Below are 12,012 nucleotides of genomic sequence, written 5' to 3'. Positions count from 1 at the left end.
CACTAGGCTTAAATGCCTCCTGAGACTCCTCTTCCCCCCTCCCCCCCTCACCACAATCACCTGGATGCTTGTGCCGTACCTTCCGACTCTTTCCTCCAATCCACCCCCACTACTTCCACTGTTCCTGCTCTTTCGGCAAAGGACTCCACACCACTCCCCCCAACCTTCCACCTCTGTGAGCACCGAGGAGCAGAGCAGCACCAGCAGAGGAATGTCCAGCTTGCAACACCCGGCTGCTCTACTGTATCAACCAGCAAGATAACAGGAAGAATCTCTATGGACCTGCCTCCCCCTCATCCTTCCATCCCTGTTAGGGCCACGTGTCAGCAGGACTCCTCTCAGCCTCCTTTATTCTCTTTCAGGTGTCTTAAATGGAGAAACCAAATGAAAGACACTTCTTGTCTAACAATGTCCTTGCTGTCCCATTCTGTGCCCTACTCATCTGGGTACAACAAATTCCCCTTTTCCCTGTTGCATTCTAATATTATGGAATTGGCTGCTTCTGTTTGAGTTTCTGTCCCCTCTTTGGCCCTCCCCTGTTCTTTTTTTCTTCCCCCTGCTGTGAGGGCAGAAGGTGGAGGGTTAGCAGATATTGAGATGTATGTGTGTCCTATGAATTGCCTCAGATTGTGGGGAAGGGGGCAGGAAGGGTGGGTAAGCTGTACTGTTCTCTTTCCCATTGTCGGATCAAGTGTGACGTCAAAGTGCTATTTCATGTGTCCGTGGCTGCTACCTGGGGCTGGCATGCCACCTTTGTACTGAGACCAGTACAGATGAAGATGGAAGCAGCTCTGTTCTCCCTTTTTTAGTAGTTGGAGTCTGTTCAGTTGCCCCAGGACAAGCACAATAAAGATACTGAAGGATCAGCTGAGCCACAAGATGAAGTGTCAACAGGCATGAACGGTAGTCTCCTGGCTGGATTGTTTACTTTTATTGAGCTGACCATGATCCACCTAGAGGTGGGGGGTAGGCTATAGTTGCAGGAGCCATTGTGGTAGGTAAGTTTTTCCTATAATATATCCTGTTCTGTCCTCGCTGACAAGGCTCTTCTCTGGACCAGCTCTTCCTGTAGTACTTCAGGGTGCCTTCGTTTCAGAAGAAAATGTCTCTTGGCTGTGAACAGGGAAGGTTTCCTCATGCGATTTCTTTTTCATAAAAGGACAGGTAACTGAAGGCAGAAATGGCTTGACTGCCATCAGTTTGCTGCTTCTCTCCCAGATGTGTGAGAGGAAGCAACTGCATACTTACATCTCTTAATTTATTGTCATGAATGTACATTTTTAAATCACACTGTTACTCAACACTGGAGATTACAAGGACCCAGGTGAATGCCACAAAATGAACACACAGAGCATTGGTGTTTCTTTCACCAGTTAAGGTAGCAAGTGCAACTGCTGCTTATTTAGAAGCATGGCACATGAGCAGGAACCGCATGTCCTACACAAGTAGGCTAAAGACTGAAACTGTTCTGTGCAAGAGAGTGCAGGACATAGACCAGATCTGGTAGAAGACCCCCATTATTAATTGCTGGGCCTCTGGGAGATTTTAGTGGAGGGGAGGCTGTGGCTCAGTGGTAGACTATCTGCTTTGCATTCAGAAGGTCCCAGGTTCAGTCCTCCCCCCTCTTCAGAGTGAAAAAGATCTGGTAGTTGATGATGCAAGACTTCAACCTGAGTCTCCAGAGAGCTGCTGCCAGCCAGAGTGGGCAATAGCAACCTTGATACAGCAAGTGATTCAGTATAAGGCAGCATAGTGTGTGTTCATATGGGCCAATAAATGATTTAGGATGTGCAAGTTTATAGTGGGATAGAAGTGTTATGAGGGACAGTGGGTGCCATGTCACTGAATGAATGGGAGCTTGGTTTTTTAATGAGAGCAGGGCCCTGAGGAAGAGGGGAGAGAGAGTATTTATTCTGGAATTTAGAACACAATGTGGGGGTCATACAGGGTGTGATGGAAATATTTCTGTGGGTAGGGAGACAGTAGGCTAGAAGCTGTTCAGAAGGAGGCCAAATTATCAAGATGCCAGTTAGAAGAGTTGTTGGATTTGTGTGTATGGAGCATATAATAGGAAAATATAGTTGGAGAAGCCTAAGAATATGTTGGTAAAAGTCTGCTAGTATGTAGGCCTCATGATGTCTGGAAAAAACTGGATGTTGGAATCTTGTTTTTCAACTGCTAGAGGGAGGGGCAGGGGGGACAAAACTTTGTTCTTTGCTTGCTTTAGTACCTGGTGGTCAATGCAAGTCTCCTTGAACTTCTGAGAGTGACGGGGTGCTTTCCCCCCACCTGCTCCTGGGCCAGCAGGAAACTGCCATTCATCTCTTGTAACATGCACAATTATGTGTATGTGTGGGGGGGGGGTTGTCTGTGTTGATGTTCTGTAAGTAAGTTTTGAAAAGAAAAGGTATGTTTATCTTTTAGAGTTATTTGGTAGGTGTAGACAGGATATGTGCCCTTTTTTGCTTAAGGTGTCCATGCACTGCTGGAAGTCAGAACTGAGTAATAAGAGTGTACTGTTATTGCCCTGTTCCTTCAGTGCTGAAGATGGCCCCTTGGTCTGATCCAGAAGGGATGTTCACAAGTGAAGGTGAGAGGTGGCTTGAAGGCTGTAGGCCTAAAAGCCTGCTGTGGTTCCTTTTCAGGGGCCCACTGCGGCTGAATGAAAAAGGAGCTTTTTGCTTTACCTGTGTGCTTTAGCAAAAGGCCAGTTCATGCATGCTTGAGGCTGCGAAGCAGGCAGGGGGAAAGGATATAGGAAAGCATTGCTGAGAATCCAGTAGTTTGCTCTCTGTGGTGGGTTCTGTCCCATGCAAGTGGTAAAGTCAATCCCAGGATGCTGTGAAGAAGTCTCTGGAGTTTGTCCTGGAAAACTCTCACTGCCTCTATCAACTCTCTGCCCAGCTCTGCATTCTGCCTTGCACTGAGCTACCCACAAGCCTTTCAATAGCACTGGGACAGGGGAAAATTTGAAAGTATGATGTACTCTCTGCCTTTGATACATACTTGGTGCTTTCTTTTATGTTGTGAACGAATTTACCTCCAATTAAAGGCAGAAGACTCTAAATTGCTGCTTCCCTGTGCTTTTTTTTCTTTTGAGTAGAAAGTAGCTTTCTCTGCAAGAAGTCTTTGGCCAGGTGTCATCAATAGGCCTTGAGAAAATGATCTGTCTCTTTAATAAAGCTAGCATGGCATCATGGATTGTGTGTTTGACTACAATCTGGGAGATTTAGGTTTGAATCCTCACTCTGCCATGGAAGCTTGCTGGATGATTTTGGGCCAGTCACATACACATAATCTGCCTCACAGGGTTGTTGTGAGGATAACAGGGAGAAGGGGAAACTGTTGAGAGAAAAGTGGAATGTAAATGAAGTAAATAGTTACACTTAATGTGTGGAAATGGGCAGCCTGATAAAGGGACAGGACATGTTTCTCAAGGCCAGCTGGCAACCCTACTCTGGATGGCCAGCACTACATATGATACGTTTTTGTGAACAAAAGTGGTCTTAGACATGGTCTGTGTGTAAAGAATGAATGAACCGCCTCTGTGTGGCTGTGATGCAGAGAGAGCATGGAAGAGCCTGGCTGCTGAAGAAAGTTGCTCACTGTGCCACATACATGCACAGAGATGCCCATCAAACTGAAGGGGAGAACAGGAGACCTTTTCAAAATGGCTGCTTAAGGAGTAGATCTGACAAATCACACCTTTTAGGGAAAGTTATGCTTTGAGTACTATAGGATTAAAAATACAAAGATTTGGCTGAGACACTGGTATGAATTTGAAGTCATGTTACCTAATCCACTGTGTTACACTGCTTTTTTCTTTGTTTGCCTTCTTCAGCCATGCTGTTCAGAGTCCTAGGCCACCAAAGGCACTATATCCTCCAGGACTACACAAATGTTTATTTTTTCCCTTTGTTCATTACTAGTCTGCCACAAAAGGAAAACAACAGAGTAAACCAAAATAACACTGTTCAGCATTTTCTAATAGCCAAACTGATGCTGCCTGATAAGAATATGCCTGAGATACCTGAAGATTGCTTAATAACATTCACAAAGCAATTGTCAGACTGGATCATATTATCAATAGATGGCTAAGAGATATCGTATGCATAGGGTACAATATATTGCGTTAAATGTAAAAATATATGATTTGTCTTGGAAGCATAGAAGCTTTTTCACTGTATCCATGATGCTCCACATTTCCCGGTTATCAGAAAAATGCTGTTCAAACCAATTCCAAAGATGATCTGACTCCAATGGTAACAAGAGACATTTTACTTACAAAAATAGAAGCACATCTTACATGAGATATTCATATAGATACATTCAACTTTCTGTGAAAAGATTAACTTCAAAAAAAGTTAACCTGTCCAGGTAAGAGAAAAGAGAGGCCCTATATAAGTTAAAACAGAAAGCAAGCAATGGCCAAAGCTATTCAACATCTAACTGATGAGAGGGTGGGGCCAAGTGTACCAGAGTGAGATACTTCTCTTAACCCCTTCCTTCCCAGATCCTCTTATATGCAGAGTTACAATATCCAATACCCCTTAACATCACATGCAAAAGTTCTCAAGTTTCAGCATATCTCATAGTTTTTCAAATCTGTCTCTTGATAGAGGCTTGGTCAGGATGTCAGCCTGGCCATCATTTCTTCAGTTGGACAGTCATGCACTAAGTGAAGCTTCACACAAATCTGCTTAGTGCATGCAGCCATGCGCTTGAATTTGCATTGTCAATTTTTTTCTGATTGAGAAACCTTAATGCAGCTCTGGTTGTCTTCTTTAAATTGAATTGGTTTTGACTCATCAAAGTCCTTTAGTAACAGGTCTAGCCACAACAGCTCTGTATGCTTCAGAAGATGCTATATGATATTCAGACTTTGTGGAACACAAACTTACTGTGGTTTGCCTTCTACTGGCCTAGGAAATTAATTGACCTCCATACAGGAACAAGTACCCACTTGTGGATTTACAGTCCCTGTCTCCTGCCCAATCTTCATCAGTGTAACCAACTAACTTTGGATTACAGGTGCATGGCAATTTCAGTTTTAAATCTGAAGTTTCTTTTAGATATCTAGCCACCCTTCTTACTGCAACCCACTCCTCCTTGCTAGGTGCACATCTTTCTACTAAGGATCCCAACACTGGTTGCAATATCGGGTCTGCTAGTGGTGTTTAGATACAGAAGTTTTCCTAAGGCAGTTCTACTGGTTGTCTTTAAGTAAAGGCTCACTTATTTCAGTATTCTTAAGTAAGTCAGTTTCCATAGGTGATACTGCTGTGTTGGCATTTAAATTAGATTTATATCCCGCCCATTCTACTAAGACTCAAGGTGGCTAACAACATAAAACAAACAATATAAAACATTCAACAGTAAAACAATCACATAAAATCACAATGGTGCTACTTCATCTATTCGAGGCAGGGAATAGATGAAGAGCTTAAAGGACTTACAGGGCTCTTAGTACAGGGCCTACTGTAAACTCCAGGAGGAATGGCTACATCAGGGGGTATGGCCTAATATGCAAAGGAGTTCTTGCTACAAAAAATGCCCTGCCTCTTTTATGAAAATTTACAATATCCAACACAATAATCCACATGGAAGCTGCCCTAGTATGTTGACATACCCCCCAATCATATGCAGACTTTTTTCCAGTATACTATCTGGCTTTGTGAATTCACAATTTGCTGACAGAAAATAAAGATTTTGCTGTGTTTGATGTTATGACACTGCCATTTAAAATTATATAGCAGTTGACTTTCCTCAGGTTTCATCTGCTTGTAGCCCTCCGTGTGGCAGGTAACCCTTTGTCAGTGCAGCAGTGGAAGAAGTCACAGTGGGAAGAGTTAACGGTAATTAGGAGACACAACATTGAAGTCTGCAGAACGGTATTCCAGAGAATTCTGCAATTCAATTAGCACACTCACTTTTTAAGAACAGACTAAGCAAATTTATTTACTGACCTAACTGGAATGGGCAGCCTAAATTACACCTTAAGGATGTAATGCTTCATTCAAACAATAGTGCAATTACCACAGATCTATACCTGGTTCTCCTGAACCCAGAGCAGAAAAAGGAAGTAAATCCAAGCAGTATCATGCTGTGTGTAGGAGGGAGGCAGGGGAGAAAACTACCAGTGCTAAGTACAGAGGCTGCAAAGTACTGAGGGAGGCCAGAATAGTTTCCCTTGATGTATATTTTGATGTCTCCAAGAACCACAGAAATTTTGAAAGGAGGGAAGGGAGCCTTCACAGAAACATCAAAATTCAACTCTGAAGTACTGGAGAGTAGCTGTCATCTCAAAATCTCCCATCTATCAGAACAAGGAACAACCATTCTGCACTTCGTATATCTAAAGCATATAATTCACCTCACATTTTCCTCATGATTTTACAATGTCTTAACATTAAAGATCTTTTGTATACATAACTCATACTTATACACCTTGTGCAATACAAAGACAAAATTCCCTCCGTTTCTCCAAATGGATACTTATTCTTCGGCCCCTAGCTTTTAAGATAGTTCTGAATTCCTTTAGAATACAAAACTTTAAGTGTCAGTCTTTCATCAGTAATCTGATAGACCCCAAAATATGCTCAAGCAACCTCTTGGTACAGGCAAATCAAAAAGAGTCATGAATGTGTGAGATGCAGGCAGGATAATCAAGAATGAAAAAACTGCATTTAAGTCTTGTGTTCAGCTAGGAGTCTATTAAGATGTTTGGGGACCTCTTAAAATAACCTTCAAAAATTATCTACGGGCAACTGAAGTCACTGGGAAAAGCAGACTTTGGTTTTCTGTACTTACATATGCACTGATAAATGTGAAAACATACAAACGATTGCCTTGAGCTAAGAATCTTTGCACACTGCAAGGAACTGTGTATGTGAGAATCTCCCCAAATATTTGGCTGATACTGTTCAGCTCTGATGGTGCTGATCATCTATAGGGGAAAGAAGGATGTCTGAAAACAATGCTATTCCTCCTGCCCAGCATACTTAGGAGCTTCCTGGAAGCAACTGGATGGCTTCTCTCGAAAATGGGATGCAGAACTATATGAATTCTTTGGTCTGATCCAGCAGGACTCTTCTTAATTTTATGCCTTTGTTCTTATATCAGAGTGCAGTCACACAGTCACTCAAAAGCTCTAACTTAATGGAAAGCTGACTATAGCTTCTGGCTATGCATTGAGCTGAGCGTTACCATTTTCCAAGGACTACTGTGAAACTGTATGTTTTTAAAAGGTGGCAATGTGGCTGGAGGCCAGAGATTATCAGCCTTTCCATACAACAATGACTTGACATTGTTAAGAGGCCTGATGTGTTCCTTGTTAGTTCTAAACAGCACACAATTCAAGAACTATTAGTACTGATGTGATCATTCTCATCACTGAGCCTGTTTGCAAAGGATAGACAGAATAATGATGGACACAATTTCTTCGTCATAAAGCAAATGTTAACGCTGTAACCTCAATCAACCTTTCTCATTTGCTGTCTCACACAAGTACATACTACTTTTACTTTGTGCCAGGTCCAAGTGGGCAGCCGGGTTGGTCTGAAGCAATAGAACAAAGTAAAAGTCAAGTTGCACCTTTAAGACCAACAAAGTTTTATTCAGAATGTAAGCTTTCATGTCCTCTAAGCACACTTCATCAGACGAGGAATCAGGTATAGTGAACAGAGCTACATATAGCTGGTAGGCAGTGGTTTAGAATGCAAAATGGTACAAATTTAAGATCCTATGACAGAATAGTAAAATTAACAAATTGAGCAAACCTTTGATCTGGGTAACGTGAGTGTGAGAAACCAATAAAACAGTAACATGTGAGAATGTCTGTTAATCACTGCATTGTTATAAGCCTGGGCCAAAATGAGGGCATTTCTTTCTCAGAACTTTTTCCCATCCAACTAATTTACCTTTTAACATGTAACATACATATAGTTTGCCATTAGGAGAAAAATACATTAAAATATAGTGGAAGATGGGTTTAGTACATGTAATGAGATAAACACCCAATATCCCTATTTGAGTATGTCAATACAGCTAAAAGAGAAATATATTGAATAGTGATGGACAAGAACATAATACTCTTTACATACTCTTCCCAGAAAGGGCAGGGGAGGCTTTTCCTACACATAAAAAATAATGATGGGGGATCAGAGCTGGCCTAATCTTTCTTGTATAGATATTCTACATGGAGAATATTTATTTTTTTCAGGCGTGGGGGGTGGGGAGGGAATGTTCAAATGAACAGTCCGCACTTGCATCCTGAAATTGATACGATTAACAAAAAGGCTTTACCAGTTGATTGATTAGTGTATTAACTAGTATTAAGAAATTAAGACCAAGACAAGGGAGGAGACATGAACATAAACCATGTTGGATTGGGTCAGTGGCCCATCCAGTCTAAAAATCTGTGGCACAGTGGCCAAAACCCAGGTGCCATTAAGAGGTCCACCAGCGGGGCTAGAACTCCAGAAGCCCTCCCACTGATGCACCCCAACCACCAAGAATACAGAGCATCACTGCCCCAGACAGTGTTCATCTGTAACTTGCAGCTAATAACCGCTAATGAACCTCTGCTGTTTATCCAATCCTCTCTTGAAGCTGTCTATGCTTATAACCATCAACACTTTCTGTGGCAGTGAATTCCACGTTACTTATTCTTTGGGTATTTATATCAGTGGAACTTCAGATTTGCTTCTTTGAAGGCCAGTGGCCCATGTAAAACTGGCAGGCCTTGCTCTCAGGTCTCCCTCCATCAAAATAGATTTACTACCTCTGTTCTAACAAGCTGTTATTGGAATACTGAGACAATTATTTCTTCTGTTCTACAGAATAGACTGTTCCATTTACCAGCTCTTGCTATTGTCTTCCTTTCCAGGATGGTACTGGTGTCCTCCGCCGCAGTGGTTCTCTAGGAAAGATTCGGGATGTGATAAGGAGAAGTAGTGAATTGCTGGTCAAGAAGCTGCAAGGGAATGGCCCTCTGGAGCCAAGGAACACCAAGTAGGAGACTTTTCCTGGAACTTACATACCCTTATGCCTGATGCTTCTACATAGGCCTCTCAAATTATTAAGCCTCCCCTCACCCTTAAAGACTGTGGAGCATTCTAGCTCTATTTGTCTCATTTAGGGTCTCGGGTGGGGGGCAAAACATACTAGAATAGGAGTGGCCAGAAATTTCTCAGATGTGCCCCTTTCCTACATCTAGTATGCTTCCCAGGCTAAGAAGAAGAGCAGGCATAGGACTTATTGCTGTGGAGACAACTTTATTTTTTTTCTTTTATTAGCATGAAACGAGCAGCTTCATTGAACTACCTGAATAAATCCAGTGAGGATTCCTTCCAGGTGAGCACCCCTTGCTTTCTGGCAAATATGGCGTTAAGGACATTACTTTCTTTCACTGTGGTTGGCAAAGAATAATAAAACTAAGAGGCCAAAAGCTGCCTCAGTCTAATCATGCAAAAAGAAAAGGCTGTTTCTGTTCAGAACTATGGAAGATCCCTGTGGGGTATCACCAAGAATATAGAAGGGCAACTGAGATGTACAAAATTAAGCGTTGGAAGGAAATATACTAAGAACCAGCTCTAAGTCTGAAGTTCCTCCACAAAATTTGGTCTGAGTTTCAGGTGCACAGTTGTGTAGAGCATGTAATGTGCTAGTAGGATCACAGTGGCATGAAAAGTTGATACCCTGACTGATATCCAGCTGTTTGGGGATGTGCAGGAACCATGTTACGTGGAACTTTTGTTTGTGGGGAATAAGGTATACTATTCCAGAAGACTGTGTGTGCCTATAATATTTGCAGCACAGAGATGGAATGATTGAATCTGTATGCAAACAGTAAATCTTACCATTTCCTCTGGGTGTGAGAAATCCCCCGGGATAAAATGAAGATCTAGGCAATTTTTCCTCTTTGATTTCTGAATCATTGTTGTGAGATGTTTCATCTCACAGACTCTTGGGGTGTGCATGAAACAGTATCTTTTTCTGGGAATATTCATGTTCACAAGAAAGGGGATATATTTTTCAGGATACACAAAGTCTTCGGGCTGAGAGCAGAGGCTTCAGTGCAAGCAGTGTGGATCTTTCCTCTCACAGCTCCTTGGTTACCACCAACTGAACTTATCACTACAGCTATCTCTCCACCCCATCTGAGATGATGACAGCTTCACAATACTGCTACTACATCTCAAACTGATCACCGTTTTGGATATTTTAGTTGCAGTCTCCCTGCACATTAGAACTTTGCTATTCGTTTTACTGATATCACTACTTGTGGAAAATAAGAGTACATTAGAAAAACTAATCAATATGGGACCACTGCCAGGCTAGATAGAGGAACTCCCTACAGCTGTCTACTATGGATTAGCAGCTGATGAAAGCACTTATCACCATGTTTGCAAGTTGTATATTATTGATTGCACAGAATGAGCGCCAATAGCTCTTACCTGAAGCTTTGGCTCTCTGAGCTGAGGTACCGTCTTATCTCTTTCCAACGTAACTGTTTCCACAATATGACACTGTTGACTGGAGTTCCTCTCCCAGTGTGCTCTCAAGGGCCTACTCACTCCTTCAGTGCCTGGTCCCAAACCTGTATATTTCCTAGTAACATCTATTTTTGCACTGTATCATCCCATCTTCTTGCAGCCTTCTGTGAAATCTTTCCCAAAATCAATATTCTTACTTCTAGGAAATGAACTTCTGAATCAGACAGAGGGGCAGGAGAATGTTGACTACTTAAAACAGTTTTGTGGTGTTTACACTGTCTAAGACAACAACTCCAAGCATGAGGACACAGGCACTGACTCTGTGGTGTTGTAGTATGTATACACTCCATTCTACAAGCCTTGTTTTTACTGGCCTCACTGCCTGTGTTTGCCTTAGTATGAACAACTGTAGTGCAGAGCAGCAGAGAAAACTGCAGGAAGACCTGCCATTAGCCATGTGTTATTCATAATTCACTTCTGATTGTTGTTTTAATTTAATAAATTTTTTAAAATCTAAAACTACTATGCCAGGAGCAGATTTCTTCACTCCCAAGTTACTTCTACCACAAATTTACCTTGATTGTGGAACAATGGTGCCAGTGAAACGAAGGAACAATGATCTTAGTACCGAACATTCAAACAGTATCATTCAAACATTCAAAAGATTGAGTAGATGATTACAAAGGTAATAATATTCCATTTCAATTTAAGGAACAGCTGTTACTACTGAAGTGAGTTTATAGTTCTAACTGAGTTCATCAAATATATTAATATTCCCACTGAATAGGATATTGGGTGATCTATCATCTGTACATTAAAGATTGATCACTGGACAAGGCAAAAGGGGAAGGGGAGCCTAATAAGTCACCAAAAACTTTTTCTCAGCCCTTCAGCTTTCAAAAGGCTTCAGGATATGTAGAAATTCAACAGCTGCAGCCATTCCAATTACTCTATCTCCATGAGGGAGAAAGGACTGTACCTGCTGAATTACCCATCACATAGCCAAAAAATATAGCCAAAAACTCATTTCACTTAATTATATAGCCTGGTTTTCTTCATCCCACCACCACCCCCGTCTTCAAATGCCACTACAACAAAGAGTCCTTAAGTTATATTTCTGTAACTTTAAAATACAGCCAACAAATTACAATTCAAGTGGTGATGCTTTCCAAGTCACAGCATTGAATTTTCTCATCACTTTTAAGACAAAACACACAGGAACTCAGCCAAGCAATCCAAATATTAATTTCTGGGAACACAGGATGTTTTAAGGCAACGCAATAATAGGGAGCTATCTAACCCCGAGTGTTTACATTCTTTGCGTTGATGTATCTCCAGTTTGGTGTAGTGGTTAAGTGTGCGGACTCTTATCTGGGGTTAATTCCCCACTCCTCCACAGGCAGCTGCTAGAGTGATCTTGGGTCAGTCTGTCATAACTGTCAAAGCTGTTCTGGAAAGAGCAGTTCTCCAAAAAGCGCTCTCAGCCCCACCTACGTCACAATGTGTCTGTTGTGGG

The 12,012-nt window shown here is 41.9% G+C and overlaps 1 protein-coding gene across 4 annotated transcripts in view; it reads left to right on the top strand.

The window, feature by feature from the left end:
* Positions 1–10,999, top strand: part of KLC4 (kinesin light chain 4) — a 75,048-nt gene extending 64,049 nt beyond the window's left edge. For all 4 annotated transcript variants that reach the window (XM_060247985.1, XM_060247979.1, XM_060247992.1 and 1 more), the window contains exons 14-16: positions 8,888–9,012; positions 9,297–9,354; positions 10,040–10,999. In XM_060247985.1, coding sequence (XP_060103968.1) covers positions 8,888–9,012; positions 9,297–9,354; positions 10,040–10,129 — 273 coding nt within the window. In that variant the 3' untranslated portion in view covers positions 10,130–10,999. The remainder of the gene's footprint in view (positions 1–8,887; positions 9,013–9,296; positions 9,355–10,039) is intronic.
* The last annotated feature ends 1,013 nt before the right edge of the window (positions 11,000–12,012 follow it).

Source organism: Heteronotia binoei, chromosome 1, assembly GCF_032191835.1.
Source record: "Heteronotia binoei isolate CCM8104 ecotype False Entrance Well chromosome 1, APGP_CSIRO_Hbin_v1, whole genome shotgun sequence".
Lineage (NCBI taxonomy): Eukaryota > Metazoa > Chordata > Lepidosauria > Squamata > Gekkonidae > Heteronotia > Heteronotia binoei.
This window is presented reverse-complemented; position numbering and strand designations above follow the sequence as displayed.